General features: G+C 45.1%; 1 protein-coding gene across 11 annotated transcripts in view; it reads left to right on the top strand.

The window, feature by feature from the left end:
- adgrl3.1 (adhesion G protein-coupled receptor L3.1) overlaps positions 1 to 23,804 on the top strand; it is a 223,943-nt gene that overhangs the window by 183,557 nt on the left and 16,582 nt on the right. For all 11 annotated transcript variants that reach the window (XM_035417534.1, XM_035417525.1, XM_035417533.1 and 8 more), the window contains 4 exons: positions 5,978 to 6,187; positions 8,041 to 8,261; positions 11,402 to 11,468; positions 13,125 to 13,216. In XM_035417534.1, coding sequence (XP_035273425.1) covers positions 5,978 to 6,187; positions 8,041 to 8,261; positions 11,402 to 11,468; positions 13,125 to 13,216 — 590 coding nt within the window. The remainder of the gene's footprint in view (positions 1 to 5,977; positions 6,188 to 8,040; positions 8,262 to 11,401; positions 11,469 to 13,124; positions 13,217 to 23,804) is intronic.

Genomic DNA, 23,804 nt, shown 5'->3' with positions numbered 1-23,804 from the left:
TTGTAAAGGAACCTTCCAGGCATCCTCAGTTGATAACCGAACCGATGCACAGGAAACTGATCATTATCTCCGACATCATCATATTTGGAGTCTGAACTTGAAAGCGGAGAAAGTGTGTGTGTGTGGCAGAGCTTGAGAGGAAGGTTGGGGGGAGAGTGTTCTCTTTTAACAGTAGGAAGCTGTAATCTGCGCATTGCCCGCGCTTTGTGTGTGCATTTCCACTACTCGGGCGCTTTGACGTGGGCGCCCCCGGGCGCCGGGGTGAGAGCCTTCTTCTCCGCGTGCGTTCCCCCGAACATCTGGATCGAGACGGGGCGGAACGCTTCCTGGGTTCCGCCTGCTCCCACGTAGGGTCCCGTCTCTCCGGCCTGAAGGTGACCTTCGACTGGGAGGGGCAGAACCAAGAGCCCCCCCCCCCCCCCCTCCCTCCCAAACGAAACGCCCCAGAATCCCCCGCCGCCGCCGCACCAAATCGCCGAGGAATCTCCGCTTACAGATTAGCACGTTTCGCTCGACAGCCGTGGCCAGCTGGCGTCTGTGAAGCCTGCCTCCTGATTGGGCGAGAGGTCGACAGAAACCCTGCTGAGTAGAGTGTGAATATGACAGACTCTTCCTCCTGTCCCACCGGGAGCCTGCTTTTTAACATCGGGGTCCTGTCTTTGAACCGGACCGCTACAGCTGGAAGCTTCTCTGTTGAGGTCATGCAGCAGAGTGATGACTGTGTTGCTATTTTATTTATTTCTTAGAAATATTTTCAACAATGTCCTTCAGTCATCTCTATATCTAATAATAATTTTTAAAAAACCACTGCTTTGTTTATCCAGGATTGAAGTATTTGTGAAAATTGGGAAAAGCAGACCCAGGAGTGTAGCTAGGAATTCTGGGGCCCCCTGATAGAATGTTGCTCTGCGCATCCTTCTGGAATTATAACGAGCCCTCTCTATCTGGGCTAGGGGGTGTTATGGGGGTGTGGAAAGTGTCGTTACCTGGAGCGTGTTCAGCGATGGAGTTGCAGCGCACAGCTAGCCTGTCGCCCCCCCCCCCCCGCCTGCAGAGAGCGCCTGTCGGTGTAGATTAGCACATTCTCATTTGCAGAGGGGAGGGGTGGGGGGTCCAGGTTCTGAGGTAATCCCGCTGTAAAGTTTAACGTGCTGCCAGTTTAATACACTCAGGTGTTCAGGAGTTCAGACGTGAGGTTCAGATGCACTGCGTACGTGTGTGTGAAATGTGTGCTCCTCCGGGTAGCACAGGAGGATGTGCAGTCTGGTATGTCAGAGAGCTGCAGCCTTTATGATGTTAAGGTTTCCAAAGGGACTCTTCTGGAAACAAAAACCGGAAAAACAGATCTCTCTCTGCTCTACTGTATGTCAGTGAAAATAACTCCATCTCTCTCTCTCTCTCTCTCTCTCTCTCTCTCTCTCTCGGTTTTACATTTCTGTACATTTAGCACATACTTAACATTTATCTCTTTCATCCTCTCTCATTCTCTCTCTCTCCCTCGGTCTCCCTCTCTATTTCTCCCTCTCTCTATCGCTCTCTTTCTCTCTCTCTCTGATCGGGCCTCTCTCACCCTCTATGTCTCTGTATCCCTCTCTCTCTCCCTCTTCCCCCTCTCTCACTTTCTCTCTCTCTCTCCCCCCCTCCCCTCCCCCCGGTCTCTCTGTCTCGGAATGGAAGACTCACGACTCCACTGCAGTCAGATTTTTTTTGGGGAGCCCCTGCAGGGAGGGAAACGGTCATCCGTAGAGTCGCGTAGGGGAACACAGAGAAGAGAAGGGTGGAAAGAGGGGAGAAAGCCGCTGTCCTCCACGAAGGACATTCTTCACTCGATGAAAACGTTTTACACTCGGTGAAAACACTTTGGCAGCTACGCGGTACCGAAAACCAGCTGTATTTATTCTAGTACTGGCTTTATGAACTGTGAAAATAACCAGGCCTGATGTTCACATTCGCGTCTCGTTCCAGGACCGTCGTGTAGCGTCAGTTGACTGTGTAACACTTCTTTCAGCATCCATAAAAAAATTTGTCCAAATTGTCAAACTGATGGAGTATATTTTAGCCTGGTAAAATACGTTTGATCCCTTTTGGACTTGGGTAAGCTCTGTTTAAGCTGAACGAACACTGTTCGGTCTGCTGCGTAATCGGCGACTTAATTTAGTTCCTCAGTTGCTCTCGGGCCTGTGCTAGACTCAGGAGAAAAGGTGCCACTGGAACGTCAGACACTGTAAGCGTGTGCCATGGAGACAAAGATTTGATCAGAATAATTCCTCAGAAACGAATGTGAAACGAACCCGTTCAGATTTGTGCAATCTTGTGAGATACATATTTTCCAGTAGATCATATATGAACCCGAAAATACAGCCTCTATGCGACCAAACCATTTTCATAAGCAGTGGGTGGCTTTATTTAATCTGCTATAAGCAACTTTGTCTTCTTCGAGAAAAACAGACAGTGTTTCTGATTCCATTTGATCCTTTTTTATGTATTTATTTCTGCATTTATTCCTCCTCAACCTAGCCTATATTATTACACGTATCATACATTGTCAGTGTCGTGTATTTTGGTCATTTTGTTTTTGTTTTTTTTGTCTGAAGCATATTGAAAGTTCCTACTCAGATTATGTGTACTGTCAGAGTTTCATATCTTGACAAGTAATAAAGTTGGTTCAAAAGCCCAGATGAAAAACCCATAATGCTCAAAGGTGAATTGAAAATGGAAGTTTTTTTTTTTTGTTCATTTTTTTGCAGATAGGAGTTTTTATTTGTGACACAAAACAGCACTAAATGTGATATTTTACATGAGGCAAGTTTGGTTGGAACAGGTGAGGCTTAGAAAGGACTCAGCGTGTCCCTCAAAGCGACATTAGGTGTCATATTTTTGTCAGTAATGCCGAGAGACGACCGCAAGTATGGATTAAGCTACGTGATTGAATTACCCCGACACTGAGAGAGATGGGCTGCAGACCCCGTTTTAAGGACACAAACTCAGACGCTCAAATAAAAACATTTTTTAAACTTTTCCAAGTCAATGTTTGAACAATCAGTGGAAGAGCTAGCAGCACAATGGGCAAGCAGGATGCTGGCAGAGCTGTTGACTACCCGAGCCAATCAGGAAGCTTTCCACATGTCCTTTAAATCAAACTTTGAATTATGTGATTGTGTTCTGTAATAGCTGCTTTGTAGCATATTATTAGCCTGGTCGAATATTTAAAACTTATTGCTGAAATGTTTTTAATGTTTAACATAGCACAGTGCAAGAGTGGCAGCTAAGAAAGTACATAATAATAATAATAATAAGAAGAAGAAGAATATTTAAACATGGTTCCTGAGTATTATATTTTTCCTCTTTTTGTAGAAGTAAAATGTTGCCGTAATGAGTTTAGCACCTAAAAGCAACATAAAAGCAGCGTGGAACTTTTTAAATGATCTTGAAAAAGAGGAGGAATTTAGACGAGACACAAAAGCCGTTTGGTCTGCAGCAGCGGGGCTTTGAGGTGGGGGGGGGGGGGGTTTGTTGGGTTTGGATAGGTCACAGACGGTGGTGTCACGTTGATCATCTTGCCCCCGGAGGAGGAACACTGGAGTGGGACGGCAGTAAATCCATCACAGGTGCGGAAGTGCTCCCCCGGCCAGGGGGTGGGGGAACGGGGGGGGGGGGGGGAACGGGGGGGGGTACAGAGTTGATGGATGGAGCCGGTGACGGTGCTCAGCGCGGTGTGACGTGGCGCACGGCGGCCGATGTGCGCTACCTTCATCCGGAGGACGGCCCGCGCGCAGGAGGGGGGGGGGGGGGGGGTGGGCCGCCTTGGCGTGTCCTACTGTGTCTGTACACAATGCCAAAATCATCAATGAACGTTAGCATAGGTGATTTATCAGCTCGCCTACAGGCGCTTACCTCGCCTGCTTTATTGCCTCCTGCGGTGAGTGGAGCATCTTGTACAGCGATATGAGATCTTTGCTCAGTGAACTCCCAGCTCGTTAGGGCAGCTGCTGCTGAATGGCTTTATTCTGCCTGAGCCTGTGACCTCATCAGGGGATTTTTTTATTTATTTACTCTCTTTCTTTGCTGAAGGAAGATGAAGTGCCTTGCTCCAGGATACAACAGCAGTGCCCCACCGGGGAATTAAATCTACAGCCCAGTATCATAAGCAGTGTGGTACAGCGCAGTTCCAAATGTACTCACTGATGCCGCTCAGGCAAATCGCTTTTCTCGAGGGTGGATTCAAACCAGCAATCTGTTACTCCGCTATGCCACACAGCCTCATGCTGTACTCCACGTTTATCGTGTAGCAATGTCCAAATACATTCACTGATGCCTATCGGTCAGATCACTCAAGGGTGGATTCGGACCTGCAACCTCTCACTCCGCTATGCCACACAGCCTCATACTGCCCTCAGCAGCCCAGCAGTTTAGCTTCCTGCTCTGCATATGAAGGGGACTGTTGCCTGCCTTTAAAAGTCTGATATAAGGCCTGTGAGAAAAAAAAGGTTCTTTAGAGGTTATTCATGACTGGTGGCTTGAAAGTGCATAAATATGATGTGTGGTGCCACTGGGGAATGTGCTGATGCAGAAACAGAAATACAGAAAAGACTGTAAACAGAGCTGTAATTACAGTCTCTGCTATAGAGCAACAGGTCTGCAAAATTAAATCTACAATGTATGTTCTCTCAGTCCGATGGAATTTGCTTTGTTGAAGTTATTTAGCAGGTCGAGAGAAGTGCGTTTTTTGTCTGTAAAGGGATATGCGATATATCTTTGTGATTTTAACGTGCTCTTCCAAGGGTTCAGAGAAATACAGTAAGATTTTGCAGCGATAGATGGTTTGGCAGGGAAAAAAGCAGCCATTACATGAAAGTGGCCCAGAAATCCACTCAAAGAAAAGTGATGACTAGATATCTGGATGTCTGTTTTCACTGAGATTATCCAGTTCGTTTTCTTGGTGTTCTTTGTTTAAGCGGTAAGTATGGGGTTATCTTGTGTGCTTTCTGTTGCTTTCAAAGGTAATGTAATGTACTAACATAATGCACATATAATGCGGGTAAGTAGTCAGAGACATTCTTACATACTGTATAGTAAACGCACACACATGCAAACACACAGATACAGACATGCGTGCAGACATATATATTGTTTTTCTTTTCTTTTACGTAGTGTCCATACAACAATGCATATATTTGGGGCGCTCATTCTTGTGCTCATTGTGGTGGCTTAAATGTTTTGTCGCCAAGATTTAAAGGCCCCTTTGCCATGCTCACAATTCTATGCCAAAGAAAAAAGAAAAAAATGCGGCTCAGAAATTATTTTTAAAAATAATTATCAGTGTTGTTTTTTTTTTCACAACAACCCACAATGGGGGCTGGATTTAATATCCTTGGTCATTTTGCATCGTGGGAGCTGACGGCACCGGCCGGTGTTTTGCGATGTTTTCCGTCTTTGCGATGTGTAATGGCGGTATCGCGGTTGGCGGAATCTCCCTTTGTGCGCCTGTTTCCATGCCGCGTGGATCACAAGCTCGGAGCGGGACGGGAATTTAATTATTTTTTTACGTGTCTGATTTAATGGAGCCGACCGCGCTGTTCATTAAGGTTAGCCGTAAATCTGCCTTAATTACAGCCGTTAAAAAAGAAGGAAAAAAAAGAAAAAAAAGAACTTACGGCACGACAGGCTCCTGTAAGCGCGCCGATATTTACGGTCCGTATTTCGCGTCTCTCAGAGGACGCGGCAGGCAGCGAGCGGCGGTGTTGGCGGTATTGAAGGCGTCGTTAGCCGGCTTCGCTAAATTTATTTAGCCGACTTTATTTTTGTCGCGTCAGTCGGCGGACAGAAAGGACTTTTGCCCCCCTCAGTCGTTTTTACGAGGTAACAATCCAGGCTATCGATCGCTAATCCCACCGCTCTTCCCCCTGCCCCCCTCCCCCCCCCCCCACCCTTTCCAGCGAATGTGATCGAGCACTTCCTCTTCCTCTCTCTCCTGCAGAACGCCGACCCCGTTCACAACCTGCTCCTGGACGTGATCACCTACGTGGGCATCCTGCTGTCGCTGGTCTGCCTGCTCATCTGCATCTTCACCTTCTGCTTCTTCCGCGGTCTCCAGAGCGACCGCAACACCATCCACAAGAACCTGTGCATCAGCCTCTTCGTCGCCGAGTCGCTCTTCCTCCTGGGGATCAACCGCGCCGATCAGCCGGTGAGTCTGGGCCGCGGAGCCCGACGTGGAGGGGGGGGGGTCAACACCGGCCTATGGCTCGGATTCCGCTAAAAACGTCAGTTGGCTTTGATTCCAGATCCAGATTTGAATCCAGATTAATGCAAGTGTTGTTTTTGGTTTTTTTTTTCCCTCTGGTAAATTCAGTGACCTGTGAGTCAGATTTAGAGAGAAATGGTGAGTGGATTGAGGCCTGCTGTGTGCCATTTTTCTGGCCATAACAATGACAAATCCACACAAAAAAAAAAACTCTTACACTTACTTATGAACAAAAAGAAACTCCAAAGAAAAAGTGATTTAAATATTTTTTTCACACAGCTGGCTTTGTCCCACAAGGGGGGGGCTTGCGGGTTTATGTCCAGCGCTGGAGAATTCCCTGGATTACTGCCGCACCGGCTCTTCCCAGGCATGAGACAGAGGCCCGTGGTCTGTGTGCAGAGATAGATACAGCTCTCTCGGAATAGCTTCTAGGTCCCTGGCAGTAGCACACACCCTTTATTGTGGGGAAAAAAACTGTCTCTGGCCTAAGCATGCTTCAGGGGAGCACGTGCTTCAGTTCCATCGCTACTTAGACCTTTTAAAAAAATGTTTGTATATTAATGCAGAATAACATCATTGTCATGTGCATCTTTGCAGAGTGTGGCTCATCTTACTCATTCTGTGTGCTTGGAGCTAGATCTTTGCTGCACGTATATAAGACTGTTCAGCTTTGTCCGTCCTTCAATAGAAATCCGTCCTTCTTCATACTATGGGATTTGTCTGTCTGGTATAGCACAGGGAAGAAGCGTGAGTGGGATGTCACATATGTGACCCTGAGGCTGAACATATAACGTATATTATTTTACTTGCACTTTATTCCAAGGGCAAATGTCAAAGGAGTGGAGTATATCCACACAGTATCACAGAAATGTCTTCCGTAGAGCAGTATTTACTTTCCTGCTATTGAAAAAACAGAAAGAAGGTCTTTGAAGGATCAGCGATTCAGCATCGGTGTGCTGGAGATTTCACTGATTCAAAGGCGGAACCTGCTTTGGGGAGCGTAGATCGTTGTTTATGTGTGTTTACGTTTTTAGACATATTTTCACCTTCATTCTCTGCGATGAATATGTGATTTTTTTTCCCTTTAATTCACTGAAGGGAAAAGAAAAGCATTCAGACTGTTAGCATTGTTAGGTAAACACTGGTTTACGTTCGCGGCGTGTCATGGAAGCATCATGGCGTATATGAATGAAGGTTTATCACGGTGCTAAATGTGATAGGATTTATTCAGCGTCTGCGCACAACAAGGATTTCTTTCCCAGAAGCCTTTCATTTCGAGTCAAAGGCTATGACACCAACACCAACTCTAACAAAAATGCTCAAAACATCACCACTGCATCCCTGGCTTAAGCCTACATATCCACAGGGAAATCGAGATCAGTCGATTACCAGAGATTCGTCTAAAGTGAGACTTTTTCATTGCTGTAATTTACACGATTTAACTGATTTTATTTGATTTCTACAGTTGAATATATAGTATGTATATTTTTAAACATACATGTAAATATATATATTTTTAAATAGCTTAGAGATACAAATGAGCTGGGTTATGCAGGTGAGGTGACAGAACTCCCATGAGGCTTTGTAATGAGAACAAACCGCGTCCGTTTACTGTGTGCTGCTGGACGTCGGCCAGATCAGAGCGAAGCAGGTTAAGTGGTGCATTCAAGCGTGTGTTATGCCACTAGACCCCCCACCCCGCCCCACCGCTCCCCACCCCCCCCCCGGTGCTGGGGGCAGGGGCCGGGGGGGAAACAGGGCGGCGGGAAAAAGTGACGCTCTCTGTCGTCCCGCAGATCGCCTGCGCCGTCTTCGCCGCGCTCCTCCACTTCTTCTTCCTGGCGGCGTTCACCTGGATGTTCCTGGAGGGGGTGCAGCTCTACATCATGCTGGTGGAGGTGTTCGAGAGCGAGCACTCCCGCAGGAAGTACTTCTACCTGGTGGGCTACGGCGTCCCCGCCCTCATCGTGGGCGTGTCCGCCGCCGTGGACTACCAGAGCTACGGGACGGACCGCGTGTGAGTACCCCGTGCCCGCGTGCCCCCCCCATTCCACGCGCCGGCGTCCCGGATCGCGTTCCGGTCAGACCCGGCCCAAATACGTATTTGTTTCAAATACTTTTCTGCGCGTTACTGATCTTGTCTGGTGTATGGGAACCAATGAAATACTCTCAAAAAGTACAAACCCCGCCTTCTGGGCATTATTGGCAGGCTCACTTACACCAGGCAAGATCAACAGAGCGCAGAAAAGTATTTGAATCAAAAACAAATACGTATTTGTCCCAGGTCTGGTTTCTGTATATTAAACCATGATAGTTTGCTCTCCTGTTCACTAGGTACATTATTACTCTGGGCAAGTATAGTTTAGATTAAGCATCTCACGGGAAAGGATATCATTTGTAATATAAAAAGTATAATTCCTTTTATGTTTGCTCTATACAGTGCGTGGTGGATTATGGGTTCCTGTTTTGCATGCAGTTGAATGTGATTGAATATGATTACATTCCACACAAATGGACCCTGAACAGTATAAGCATCAAGGACTGTCAGTCTCCATCAAAAAGGATTAGCATGGCTAGGTCTTACAGGCACGGTTTGTCAAGGAGCTGAAAGAGCAGTGTAAACACTTTAAATCATGGTAAAATCAGGGAGCAGGTTTCTCTAGACTTGATCTCCTCTAAATTACGCACGCCAGACTATTACATAACATCACTGGCATTTGGCAGCCATTTTTATCCGGAGCGACGTACACAGCTTCTGCATTTTTACATAATATCCATTTATACAGCTGGATGTATGGTACGCTGAAGCAATTTGGGTTAAGTATCTTGTTCAAGGGTGCAAGAGAGTGTCCTCCCTGGGAAGTGAACCTGCGAATTAAGCTGCGTATTAATTGACACACCGGAGATTTTTTTTTTTTACAAAGCGACTGTTGTCGAACTCTCCCCGAGGACCGAGTGCGACAGCAGCTCGATGTCTTACAGGAGACGCTGTTTATATCGTGGCGCGTCGTCTGAGCTAATCTTTAAACTTTGGGCCTTCAGTAAAAAAAGAGTGGGAAACGAAAGCTTCCATTAAAAAAAGAGCGGGAAACGAAAGCTTCCATTAAAAAAAGAGCGGGAAACGAAAGCTTCCATAAAAAAAGAGCGGGAAACGAAAGTGGCTTTCGAGCGCGTTTGCGTGCGTGCGTCCATTGCTGGGCGCGATGTCCCCTCGCTGACTCACCTGGAACGAGCCCAGCCGGCGCGGGGTATTACCTGTTTTCAGCTGCGCTCGTTTCCTGCCGCGTTTACGCACCTCTCAGGTGACTTTCGTTAGCCGCCGCCGCCGCCGCGCGTCACGTTCGCTCGCCGTCTTGACACGACGCGTTCCTGCGCCTCAGAAAATAGCCCGTTAGCTTGCGCGCGTCTTAGCGCCGCCGAAGAACCGATTACCTCCCCCTGCCGCCATCGCTTCTGCGCCACACATCATCACCCTTCATGTTTCCTGCTCCGCGCTAATGGGACAGGAAGGAGTGACAGAAAAGCCTCTCGGTAAGAGAGCGCTCCAAAAATAGGCAGGCAGGCAGTGGGATGAGTACGTGTCAAGGAGTAGGTGGGACGGGTGTGCCACTGCACAGATTTGCACCCCCCCCCTCCCCATGCTCCGCACCCCCCACCCCCACCCCCGCCACCCCACCCCCAGCCTAAACAAGCCGTAGAATGTTATTTTAACAGTGACTGTTCCTCAACGCAGTCTGATTGTCTGTGTGTGCGTGCGCACGTGTGTGTACACGTGTGTGTGTGTGTTTGCGTGTGTGTGTGTGCACGCGTGTGTGTGTATGTGTGTGTGTTCCTCTCCTGTCATTTCTGGCGCTCAGGGAGCTTGGCACTGCTGGCTCCTGCAGTCACACACGAGCATCCTGCTACTCGCTTTCCATTCATTAACCGCAGACAATGCTATTAATGCCGTAAAGATCAATCGATTGTTTAGCAGTGCTTCTCATTAGCAATAATGAATTTTTCACAACTGCCGCCCTAGAGTAGGCACTGATCACCGCTTATGAATGCTGTCTGAACATCAGTTAATGCAACCAAGAATTTCTTCAGCCTTTTAAGTGCCTGTCTTAAAATCTTTTGTAAGGGTATTTATTGGTAAGAATGTTTTTTTTAAATATCCAGCACAGAAATGCTTGTTAATAATGTTTTAATAATGTATTAATATATGTTTAATGAAATGGCTATTTTGAAATATATTACTTGGAAGAAAGCTTGCTCCCCACTGTGGTCTGAAATATCCAGTTTTCCCAGAGTTTGTGTTTTCTGACCTGCAGCGTTGTACTTTTACTGCAATTGTGAGAAGTCCTCCCATAAATCAGCCTTTCAGAATATTACCACATACTTTCTAAACATTTGTCAGGATTTTTTTTTTTTAAGTTTTAATTTATGTGTAGTTAACACACTGTCACTTCAATTGTGTCTCGCTAAATGGTGGCAGAGTAGGACAATAAGTTTCCTGAGGCGCAAGATGGAGGTCTATTTAATGTGCAGGAAATTAAATTATTAATAATTTAGATATAGGTCGTGAATCAGCTTCATTGATGGGGTTCTAGTACATTCCAATGCAGCTCCTGCGACTTTGGCAGTGATAAGCTCTAAATCCCACAAGCTAGGAGTTTTCTAACACGTTGTTTTATTGAGCATTTCAGAGGTCGACGGAAGGATTAAAACGGCATTAATTTTTTCCTCTGGTAGCGTCTTCTCACTAAGCTGGTTGTAAATGACGGGAATTCATTAAACAGCCAGAATGAGTGTGTGTGTGTGTGTGTGTGAGGGTGGGGTAGATATTTGTGAGAGTACGTGTAGCCGTCTGTCTGTCTATCAGCATATGCATGTGTTTTTATATTTAGACATATGAACAAGATAAAATATTTCCAAAGTGCCATATTTTTTTCTGTCTTTTGCCTTCAAGAGGTAATTATCGTGTTCCTCTGGAAGTGCTGTTGAAGATGGGTTCCATAATTTAGCATTTAAATGAGCAAGCGCTCTAATATTTCCTCGCCCTGGGTGGAACGTTCGGAAGCCTTCATTACTCTCTGTCTCACTTCCTGTACTGAGGCATATCCCATGATGCAGTGCCTCAGCTCATCTCTTGTCTTCTCCAACATTGTTCCATTACAGGTGTTGGCTCCGGCTAGACACCTACTTCATCTGGAGCTTCATTGGTCCGGCCACCTTGATTATCATGGTAAGCCAATCGGAACGAGCCCTGCCTACCCCTCGGGATGAGTTGCACCAATCACTTGGAGGAGCAACCCCAACATTCAAGTTCAAACGAGTGTCCTTGGGATTGCAAGTCATGTTCGCTTGTGTTGTGTGACGTTCCTGAATCGCCATTTTTCAGGTGTGGTCATGATTGGTGCGCCAGGACAAAGTCTTTTCACCACTTTAACAAACAACTGAGACAACTGAGAGGTGTGGGGTCTTACCGCAGGGTGAATGTTCTTTGCGACTCAAGAGAAAAGTCATCTTGCTTGGAGATTAAGATTGATTTCAGCGTCTGCACGCTGAGATGAAATGCATTTTCATGCATGGTTAAAAAAAATCCATAAATAAATAAATAAATAAAATCATCTGAGTGAATTTGCTATTTGGAAATTAGATTTGAGAAGCAGAATTGTATTACATTTTAGTTTTTCTTTTTTTGTGATAGATTGTCATGTTTCTGAGAGAATTCTTGTATTTGTGATTCAGACTATTAATGTACACACAGACAGACAGACAGTCAGACACACACACACACACACTCACTCACTCACAGCCTCCCCGCCACCCACACACACGCGCAGTCATTTTCTTTTCTCTGTTTCATCCAGTTCTCCTGTTAATGCGCTATGAGTAGAATGATATCTAATGGGGCTGTTTTGTGCTGTGGGTAAACGCTAAATCTCAGAGATGGTCTTTTACAGTCAGGTACTGTACTGGTAAAAATAGACAAGCTGGTGAAAGCGGTGAGGGGCAGTCCAGTCCTGAGGTGCTGAAGTCACACCGAGAGGCGCTGCCGCCGATGAGCTGTGCACGTTTCGCTAATTAGCCGAATGTAACGGGCACGCGTGACGCATATTCCTGGCAAAAACGTCAAAAAAAAATTCCATTCCATAGCTGCGTCTCCTATAGGGCCGTACCAGGGAGGAGAGCAGTTCTGTGCCGTCAGCGATTTAGCCAATCAGCAAGTCTTTTTTTTATATATATGGAGAGCAAGCAAAGTCTTTTAATTGGTTCACAGTGCTTGACAGCATAAGGTGGCTGAATCAAAAAAATGTGCTGATTTAAACTCCGGTCGGGACCATATGTGCTCTGTGAGAGTTGATTTAACGCTGAGCATTTTACTGTGTGTGTGTGTGTGGCTGTACTGCACGTATGGGGTGGTGAAATCTGACCCAGCCATTACCGGGTACTTAGTGACTGCGTTCCTATTGAACTCACAGCGCAGACAGCCAGGGAGATGTGCCCTGTATTCCGCAGAGTGCTGCATCGGAATCCCCGCTGAGGAATAGCTTCAGAAATGGTCTATTAGGCTATTATTTATTCGAGATAGTAAATGTGGACTTAGAGGGGCATGGAAATGGTGAAACTGTACCTTGTTTTTGTTTTATTTTGTCTGATGCCAATCTTCTTTGATTCATATGTCTGTTTACTTTCCGTGGTCGCACATGTACTGTAATGAGTGCCTGTTTGTCTGGAACGGTGGATGTTGGACAGCAGTAATATTGGACTTCCCCCACTGCTGCCCTTACTCGCCTTTACAAGAGAGAAGATAAAGCGCATGTAAATAAATAAAGCCCTGACAAGGTTATCAGTGTCATTCCACAGATCTTCATTTCTTTTTTTTTTTGTGTTCCAGCTCAACGTGATCTTCCTCGGAATCGCTCTTTACAAAATGTTCCACCACACCGCCATTCTGAAGCCAGACTCGGGCTGCTTGGACAACATAAAGTAAGGCTTTTCCCTCTGCGTTCTTTTTTATGATCATTCCTCTGTTTTTCTCCCCAGAAACCACAGTGTCGCGAGTGATATCTTAACCAGTGTCAATGAAAGCCAAACAAAGACAAGCACATATGAACCAAACTGCCAAATAAATAAATATATAAATAATGCTTTCCCCCGCAGTGTAAATGTCAGCCTCCTTGCCCGTTTAATTTGCTTAATGGCCACCTACGCTCATGCCGGAATCGTGCTATCTCTTATTAGTGTTTGGCAGTGATTTGCTCTGTCTGTGAAGTCATTAAGTCGAAAAAAATAAGACATCCGCCCACCTTTGGCTGGTTTAGACTTATAGGGACAGAATTCTTAACAGAATTCACGTCACGAAGATGGCAGAGATGTTCTGGAAGACTTCAGAGCCAGGCTTAGTTTGAAGATGACCTTGACTTTGACCTTGACCTTCACTTTGACCTTGACTTCACCGTTAATGATGGACTGAGTGTGGGCAGGCCAGTCTCTCAGTATTAAGAGGTCTTATTCTGCAGCATCTATTTTCAGGGTCTGCTGGATAAATAGTGTGGTGCTTATGGTAATATAGATTCTAATAGCCTTCTTAGCCTCTGGCAGTATTGTAGGTCAGCCTTTTAATTAGGAAGTGATACTCAGTTTGGTTAAGGCATGCGGCAGTGACATTTAGTCTCTTAAGTTTAGTACATTTTCTGTTTTTTTTATATGGATCTCAACCAATCAGTAAGCACAGAGCACACAGTTAACTCCACAATCAATTGTTAATAGTAATCTATACCGATCTGTGCTCTAAGCCAATTCACCATTCAGTCTATTAATTGAAAAGTACAAACATGGTTTATTCCTCATGTAATTTTCCCTTTTAATTCAGTATAGTTTACAGGACTTGTTTTCCAGTATATCCATAGACTTTTTTTCACTTCAGGCAATTCCAATTCATTTTTTAGTTATCAATGAGAAATAGTAGCTATTTTTAATAGCCCTGGAACAAGGAGAACACATCTCTATGTAAGTATCTGGATAATCTAATGATTTACTTTTGAACTTAGATGTCTCAGATTTATATTTATATGACATTTTCTAAATGTTGCACATTGCTCCATGGTGTAGTTGTCTGTAATATAGTGGTTGCATATATATTATTAAAGGATAATGCAATGTGTAGGATGTGTAATACTTACAAAACCATTAATCTAAACCAAGCAGTAGCAACAAAGATGTAAAAATTAAAAAAACAAAACAAATATATGTTGGTTGGTGGACCGCTTCACAGCCATCACAGTCTACCGGAAAGGCACTGACACCATTTCCTTTCAAAAGTGCTTTAAAGTTACCAGAGAAATTGCTTGAATGCAGCAATCAATACGCAATGGAAGAGTCTATATAATAACCACATACTGCAGCTGAATCATTCATTAGATTAGAGAGGCCCATCCATCTGGGGGGGTGGGGTGGGGTGGGGTGGGGGGGGGTCAGGAGAGTGTGGAGTAAAAGACGACTGAATCTCACATTGATCTGCGCAAGTTCTCGAGCAGATCAGCTTCCTCCACCGGCTCTCTCTGGGTGTGTGTGGTAGCGCCTCAGAGGGTGAATTCAAAATTCAGGGGGAGAGGAAAGGGACTGAATTATTCTCTCAACATTTTTTCGTGTTGAATATTCCCGATTCTTTCCTTAAAAACGACGCTTATAAATCCACACCTCTGAATAAAACATGACAAATAACCACCAGCGTAGCGTCTTTAAATTATTCATTAGCTTTGATGTTTTACCCGGAGTTGAATATTTTCAGCTCCGACACTTTTTTTCTGACCCCGCCCCCTCGCCCCCCCCCCCCTCTCCAAAATGCTCGGCTGTTGCCGTGCACGTTGCCAAGTTTGAGCTTTCCCCGTACTGTAAATAGATAAACGATGTCCGTCGACAGTGCGAGCAGCCCAAACGACGATCCTTGTTGAAGAAGGTCGCGCCCCCTAAAACCATTATCGGTGCCTTCCTGCAGGAGAGAACGTCCACTCAGGTCAGCGCACACCACGTTCTGGAAGCTTCTGTCTGAAAAAGACGGCCTGCCGCTGTCTAATGCTCACAGAGGGGTCTGTTAAAGCTGTCTGCTGTATCACTCTCCGAGAGAGAGATTTCAGCCCTCGCTGTTCGTGACGTGTCATGCGGTAACAAGGACGGTAGTTCTGGAGAAGGACGGATCTGTCTGGATAAAACATATATAGTTACCCCTCTGCCCGTAGACAGGGGTGACCTGTGAGTCATCGACTTGTCATATGACGGATTCTGCTGAAATGGGAGAAATGTCACCCTTCATGTTGAAGACTTTTTTTTCGGGGTGGAGTGGGGGGGGAGTTGGAAATAAAGGGTTTATGCGTTGAAGACCCAAACCAAATGAGGTCCTGAAATCAGGAGCACAAGCAGACACAGCCTTTAAAATCCACGTCAGATTTCTCCCAGCAATGGGCCCCTCTGTCCTCCGGCTAAAACAGCAGGCTTCAGTGTGAGGTGCTGCCCACGGACTGTAATCGTTTCCAGCACAGCCTACCACCCGTAGTGTTTACCCAGCGACGTTAAAAAAAGTTTTCGTCTCCTCAGACACCAGCGACCTCATGGGTGACCCTTGACCTCGGGGTCATTCTGATGCCCATCGGCTGCACGTATCGCTCTGGTGTAGCGATCGCAGATCGAGGCTCACGGAATACAGAAAGAGGTGAAAGGTCGGCTGGAGAAGCAGACTCAAGATAGCCCCCACACTTTTTCACCTCTCTCTCTCTCTCTCAGAAGTGGCTTAGGCTTACATAAACAGTTAGACATTCACATTTTGGAGAAGTCCAAATATTTTACAAAAGGATAACAGAAGATCCTTGTACCTAGGTTGCTTCTATCAAAGATTCAAGGTTACTGTGTATTGCAAATGTTCCCATTCCCGAAGAATGCCTGCTGGACCAGTTTAAAGAATTTTACACATACAGCGTAACATTGAACCTTAAATTATGACCCAATCCTTGCATGTTTGTGTTCTTATTCCGTTTCTTATTTAACTGTCTGTTTTTATCTTTTCTTTTGTCTGCTTCCCCTTCCTGCCTTTTCAGCTTTCATTATTGTGGTTTTTATTTTTCGTTGAATGCCACGGGTAAGGTCCAATTTTCCAATCGCAATGTAATGATTACATTCGGATTGGGTGCTTTGTGCTGTCTGTCCCCTACCTTCCTATCTGGCTGTGGAAATCTAGTCCCCCCCCCACCCAGTATTATTTTGATTGTGTTTGTGTGTTGGTTTGCTTATTTTTTATTGTTTTATACTAGCTTCCTTGTTTGTTTTTGTAGCGTTGTTTGTGGAAAAAAATGTCTGATTTTTTAGGAATCTGATTCACTCTAACCGCTGGAGTATCGGCTTTTACTTAGATTTGCCTTTAATTTATAAATATTAATGTAGGTTTAATCAGTAGGTTTCCATTCACTGAATTCAATTAAGAACATTGTTTAATGTGATCAAGATGCGGAGATGTGTGACTCAAAATTAAGGGCAGTGGTGCTGTAGACACAATGGGCCTCATTCTCGAACTGTGCGTATGATCACGTTTGATTGTAAACTGTGTGTAAGAAAGCTTCCACGAACATTTCAGTGCTCATATTATTTTTTTTCTTATCTGTATTTGTTTATGGCTGTTTCCTTATGCTAATCACATGAACAGGATTGCGCATAAAATTTACAAACAGTGAGCATTCATTATCTCATACACCTGGGATATGCACAAAAACAACAGTCTGCATGTGTCATGAATCCCATATTGGATTTTCATAGGAACATTTTGAAGAACAAAAGCAAGAATAATTTAAGAAACGTTTTGTGAATGAGGACCAATGAACGAAGCCCTGTGGTACGTTCTTGCCGGTCAGGGGGGTGGGCATTGACCCCCAGCTGAAATTTGATTGGTGCTCCTCGCCTGTCACTCATCGCTTCAAAGCACTTCATTGGCTGACTTAGAAAAATGTCAAGATTTCACAGATTGTTCGATGCCTCTCTCACGTTTTCCCTTTGGGGAGGGCACAGCTCTTTCCTGTACAGGTTGATTCGCCCCAGGAGAGGCGGGGGTTCTGAACACGACGCGCGTTAAGTTTGCTCTTTTGCTCCGGCTGCGCCGAACGTGGCAGCTGTCATCACCGCCTATTATAAGACGGCACGGTGTTGTGTCTTGAAATGGAAAATTGTCTCGTTTGAGTCGGAATAAAGTGACATCCCTGTTTAATTAACCAGCTCCTTTTTGCGCTGAGTGTGAGGCGACACAGTAACACTGGAGTCAAAGTCCAGACTTTCAGCTTGCCGTTGTCATGCTCACTTGCACAGTTCCTAAAAAAATATAGAGCTAAAATGGCTTAAAGGTGTCACTACTCTTGCATTGATGGAGCTCACTGTACTCTGTCAAATAATATGTGTAAATGGTAGCCCCCCCCCCCCCCCCCCGTACCCTCCTCCCCCACATAAAAAACAAAATCCCAGAATAGCTCCCGTTCGCTTCCAGCAGCCTTCATCAACCTTTCAAACGCATGCAAAGTACTTCTTGCGTTTTTTTATTCAGCCGAAATTGTAGCGCATTTACTCAAGGGTTTTGATGGGAATACATTTTTTTTTTTTTTTTTAAATAAATAAATTAAAAAACGTATTTTATTTTTTTTGTACTCACGGTATGTCACCCCACCGTCGCTGCTGAAATGAGGGGTTTGTGAGCGAGCGCTTGGGGGCGATCGAAGCCTTTTGCTCACCGAGCACTTAAGTCTCCTTTATTCAGAGGCCGCGCGCTGCGAGGAGTCGCTAGCGTTTCGTTAGCACACCTTGAGTGTCATCCGCGTTCACCGTCTCCACGGGAACCACTCCGGCGAGGTGAAGTGACTGAGACGGCGGGAAAGTGAGCGACTTAACGCCGCGTCGAGCGTCGCGCGTAGAACGAGCGTTGAGGGGCCTCCGGTGCGTCGGATAAGAGCGTAAATGGCGTGCCAGGCCGTGGAGGTGCTGAGGCTCCTGAAAGGCCTGAGCCGGTCTCCGGTCTAACTCGGGTCTAACTCGGGTCTAACTCGGGAGTAATACGAGTGTTTTTGTGTTTTTTAAATTTATTTTTAAATTGACGTTTCGTCTCCTGGGAATTGAAGCAGCATGCAAATTCATGTAATATCTGTCGTGTGTAGAAAAATGTGACGCTTGTTTAATTCAGTTGCTCAGTGGCGCTGTAAGTGGGGAGGGGGCAACACTCTACGTCATGCTAGCGTCCATTTTGACTGTGATGGGCGAGGGCAGGTTAGCTGCTGAATTTAATGAAGCTCGGTGCTCGTGTTAGCGTTGCCGCTATGGCTACAGCGCGGCTGAAACGGACAGGCGCTAATTGATGCTGGTTTTTTTTTCGGGCGGTCTTTTTTGGACGAGCGAAGCGGGAATCGCTGAAGTCATTAGGACAGACACTCCTCAGCAGGTGTTCCCGTTGCCCTGTTGCCTGGAGATGTGTTCTCTGCTTTCTTTACCCCCACGCTGTCATAATAATTAATGGGGGCCTTCTCTTGCAGCTGGCAATGTGAGATCTAAAATCCCAAAAGTAACTTAAGAATTTGTTGTCTTGCTTTGTTGCTTTATTTCTTTCTATTTTTTTCCCCCCAATTTATTTTGTTACCTCAGTACTATTTTGTGACATTAGCTTTGTCGGGTATTTTTCTTTCTATTTTGGGACATACAAGAAAGAGTGGGCATGTTTTAATACATTTTAATAGGACAGATTGAGTTGAGGGCTGCTGGGTGGCTCATCCTTTTAAGGCTCTGTTCCAGTGTGTGGATGGGCCCCACGGTCTGGTATCTGTTAAGGCTGTGTTCCAGTGTGTGGATGAGCCTCAAGGTCTGGTATCTGTTAAGGCTCTGTTCCAGTGTGTGGATGAGCCTCAAGGTCTGGTATCTGTTAAGGCTCTGTTCCAGTGTGTGGATGAGCCTCAAGGTCTGGTATCTGTTAAGGCTCTGGCATCTGTTAAGGTTATTACTCAGTAAAATGTCCTATGTTAATTCAACTCTAACAGTGTTAATTAAACTCTCAACAGATAACATTTGGTCCCACTCTGGAATGTGGGACCAAATGTTGTTTGTTAGGAGTTGAATTAACACTGGACATTTTACTGTGTAGTTTTGCGTGTGCTGAAAGGTTTTGAACATGCTAAAGGTCCTAGTAAATCAGGCCCTAATGGTCTTCCTCTGACTCATGTCTGTGTGAGCCAGACTAGTAGACTGTGAGGTGATAAGAAGTCACCGTTTTTGCATCACGTGCTTTGGTCTCCCAAATTGATAGCGAAGGTTTCAGCAGTGAGTGCTGTGGAATGTGACCGGGCACTCAGTAACAGGAAAACAGAAGAAAAAAAATGATGGTGATCTTCAAAGATCTGACTCTTCAGGGCTTGGTATTGCTGTCACTACTTCCCTCAGAAAAAGAAAAAAAAATACCACAGGGGATACAATAAAAAAAAAACTCTTTCTCTCTTTCCTTTTTCAGTTCTGTTCCAGTTCTCTTGGCAGGGTCTAGAGGTTCGCAGTAGCAGAATTCCTTAATTGGGTGAGAGCACAGTGTTGCGCGTGAGACGTTAAACAAGCTTAATTAATCATCTTTGTTTAGATGGCAACGATTCATACCTTGACAGCAATGGCAACGGAAAGGACTAATTGTGGTTTATTTGTGCTGAAAACACTGGTTACATTACATTACATTACATTACGCTATCATCCAAAGGGACGTACAGTAAGTGCATACCGAAGGTCATCGGAACAACTACAAAACACAGGTCCATTAAGGTACAATACTCATTATGTAACAGTTATCCATAGCCATGAACACATTAAGTCTATTTCACACAGTAAGCATAGGCTAGGTCTGAGAGTAATGTTACAGTAAGTCATACTAGGAGGCAAGACAGCGAGCTACAACATCAAGATAACGATGCAAGTGCATTATAAGTGCTGGATGGAGGTACATGTGTAACATGGAAGTAGATGGATACAAGTGATAAGGGTGATCCTATATTGGGAGTGCCCTGTAGAGTAGTGATAGTTAGTCCAGGTACAGTCTGAACAGAGGCGTCTTGGAAGGTGGGCGATGACTTATCAAATGACAGCGTCAGCGTTCATTATGTATTTATATTAATCCTAATCTGGCCGTGAGAAAAACGTTCCCCACTTCAGGCCGGCGCTGTCCTGTTTTACCCCTGTATGTAGCCTAATTCGTACCGGAGCCAACTGCACCGGTTTAATTGCCATCCTCAGTGGTCCATTTGGATTGATGCAGGATCGTTTACACGTTCTCGTCATTAACGCAATAAATCACTTTCTTCCCGTGCACCTGCCCGGCTCGTGCTTTAAGGAGACGGCGCCAGACATATTGGTATTTATTGGGATGTGCGTAGGATGATCACGCCCCAGCACCTGCACCTCACTCAGAATATCGCAGGTTTAGGCGAGGGAAGCACCTGCTCGGGAGAACATACCGATGGCACTAGAGTGACCGAGCGCTGCTTTTTTGGCTTTTTTTACTCCTCAAAATTCCGTGTGCCACCCCCCCCCTAAATTGCACCAGCGTGCACCTCTGCGCCTCTAAGACAGGATACAGATAGCACTGCACGTGCACTTAAGAGAAATTTCCCCTTGTGCCGGCACAAAATTATTAGATAATTGAAGCTTTGAAACGTGCTGAAACATGTCATAAATATGAATTTTATGTTAATCTAAATGTTAATCTTTTTTTTCTCTTTTCCATAGACAGTCGGCCTTGAGAAGGTCTATGGGCTTTCATTGGATACATGGACAGGGAACCTGAGCATATCATGTGTGAGATGAGACGTGTGAAGCCATCAGAAATCCATCGTAGTAGATGCTAAAGTGTGGTTATTGAGTGTCTTTCATGGAGGCGGACAGACGTACGGACGTACTGAGACTAACGCGTCGAATCGTAGGCGAGGCACACAAGAGCGATTGGATGTAATTGTGCCTTGTTTGAGGCATTAAAGTATTTGCAATTTAATGAGAGCTCATCTTCTCCGTTGCACCTAATCTAATTTTCTTAAATGTTTCAGCAAAGCCATACAGAACGCAGTGTATGCAGAGTATGTCGAACGAAAACCAGAAACAGCTACAGAGAGGAAGCCATAATGAGACACATTTTTATAAATTATATATTTATGCGTGCATTTTTTTTCATTTTGATACATACTCAACAGGGCCTGTTGCTTTCACAAGACTATGCTAAAACAATAATGAGTTTCCCCATTGGATCTTCATTGTTTTCCATTCTTAATTACAGGAAGTGTAAATCCTACACACCTGCACGAAACTGGATCTAAACTCTATCTTTTTTTTTCTTTTTCTTCTTTTGTCCGACCTGTACCATTTTCGCTAGACAATATTTTTGCACAGCTGTGCACCGCTCTGTAAATTTTATTATTCGTTTCTCAAGTAGGGGGTATTTTTCTCTTGCAACACTGCTTCTCTGTTTGTTTTCGAGAAGCAAACTCGTCGTATTCCGCTGTCGCAGTCTGTATTGCACATTAGCCAGTTCACCGTTGAGTGGGATCGCAATGTGTAGAAAAAGCAATTTCACATTTTCTAAAAATTAATGCTGCACGTACGGTTTGGCAGCCCAAGCTGTGGCCGGTGAATATAGCGCCTTGGGGAATAAGGACAGTGATGAGAAAAGCAGGAAAAGCGAGGGATCGAGAAAGGAGGTAGAGGTAACAGAGCGGAGGGAGGGAAGGAAGGAAGGAAGGACTGGGCCTCAGGTGGAGGGATGAGAGATCGGGAACAGAAAGAGGACTTTTCAGGATGAAGGTGTGGAGGAGGACATTAGAATGTCCCAAAAATGGTACGCCCGTACCCTGCCCCTGTCCCGGGACTGTCCACTGTCCTGGCCCAGGTGGAACATATAGATATGCGCTGTGCTCAGTTCATACTTCATATTTAGAAATAATAACGAGCATTGCTGCCTCTCGTTACAGTAAGTAGATCTCCTGTTTTTTAATCTATTTTAATGTGTTGTCTCTGATTTCTCAGCCCGGATGGTGGCATTTTTTTTTTGCAGACGTGGCGTAAGTGAAAAGTATCCAGGAGGATATCGGGGGGGTGAACTCGCAAACCTGAGTGCACTGTACAGACTTAATGCGGGCTCCCCTTCCACAAAGCGGGTGGGGTGGGGGGGTGCTATAAGTAATTCAGCAGTAAAGGAAAACAGAAAATCCTGAATAGGGGTCCTCATGATACGTGACAATTATGCATGAGCACAACAGGGCCGCGTTCACGTCCGACCTACTCATTCAGCTGAGTTAAGGTCGCACTTTTTGCTGGGGAATATTCAAGCATCGTGTTTAATGGAGAAAGCAGGAACCCTCCTCTGCCGACGAGTGCAGAAGAAATGCAAATATAAATGGAGATTTAATTGCACGGCGCATGGATTGACGGCCTGTCCAGGGTGTATTCCTGCCTCTCGCCCAATGCATGCTGGGATAGGCTCCAGCACCCCCCACGACCCTGTGTGAAGTCACAGGGTGGAAATGTAAAGACATTTGAGTAGAAACTACAGTAATGGATAAACAATCAAACTGATAAAATGATGCAAATGATAAAATTATTCTATTGGCAGTAAAACATGCATAAATACTACTTCAAGGGTGCTCATATCTGTACAGGTTTATACATTTTCAGGACGTATTTATTTTCATAAAAATGTGTATTATGAGTGCAATCAGGTTACTCTGCTAGTTTTTGTCATGAAGCCACTTTTTCTGTCAGATCCAGGTGTCCTTATTTGCTCTGTTTCCCCGGGCCTCTGCTGCATCTACTGTATCAATAAGCAATTTCCTACCTGTAGCTGGAAGCCAGCCCAAAAGAAAAAAAAAGAAATAAAAAAAATCTTTCCACTAATCTTAAACCCCGGGCAGCGAAGTAATCGGGGATATCGGCCGCTGCACGCTGAGCGGTGACTGAAGACGAGGGGCTCTTCATCTCCAAACGGGGGGACGGGGGTTTGGGGGGGGCGTGCTCTGACCTTTACTTTCTACAAAGGGTCAATCTCACCCCTTATCTTTTCTGTCGATAAGGCAAGCGTTCCAAAACCTAAACTTAAAAATATTGGGGTTTTTTGGCCATATCGGTACATTTTTATTACAGCATATGTGTGTATTTATACAAGCAAACAGACATATGACAAAGTGTTTATATAATTTTGGTTTATTGATAATGTCTTTGTTAAACAGCTGTCTGCTGGTGATTCTCGACAACCGTTAAATCGGTGTTATTTGGCTAACAGCGCTAAGGGCTAACGGAGCGCGAGCTACACGATTTCGATGAAGGAGTGCTCTGAGCCCGACACATACCCCAATTTATTACATAATTTGTGGTGAGAACTCAGCAGACCTGGGTCTAAAAAAGTACGAACTATCCCTTTAAGGTGACTGAATGTGGGCAAAGATTATCAAATCCATCTCCTTCCTCCTTCCCTCATCTTTTTCTTGCCATTTTTGTCTTTTGCTCACAGTCTTTCTCTCTCTCTCTCTCTCTCTCTCTCTCT

This window comes from Anguilla anguilla, chromosome 5 (genome assembly GCF_013347855.1).
Source record: "Anguilla anguilla isolate fAngAng1 chromosome 5, fAngAng1.pri, whole genome shotgun sequence".
NCBI lineage: Eukaryota > Metazoa > Chordata > Actinopteri > Anguilliformes > Anguillidae > Anguilla > Anguilla anguilla.
The sequence above is the reverse complement of the archived record's forward strand: the minus strand, read 5'-3'. Positions and strand labels throughout refer to the sequence as shown.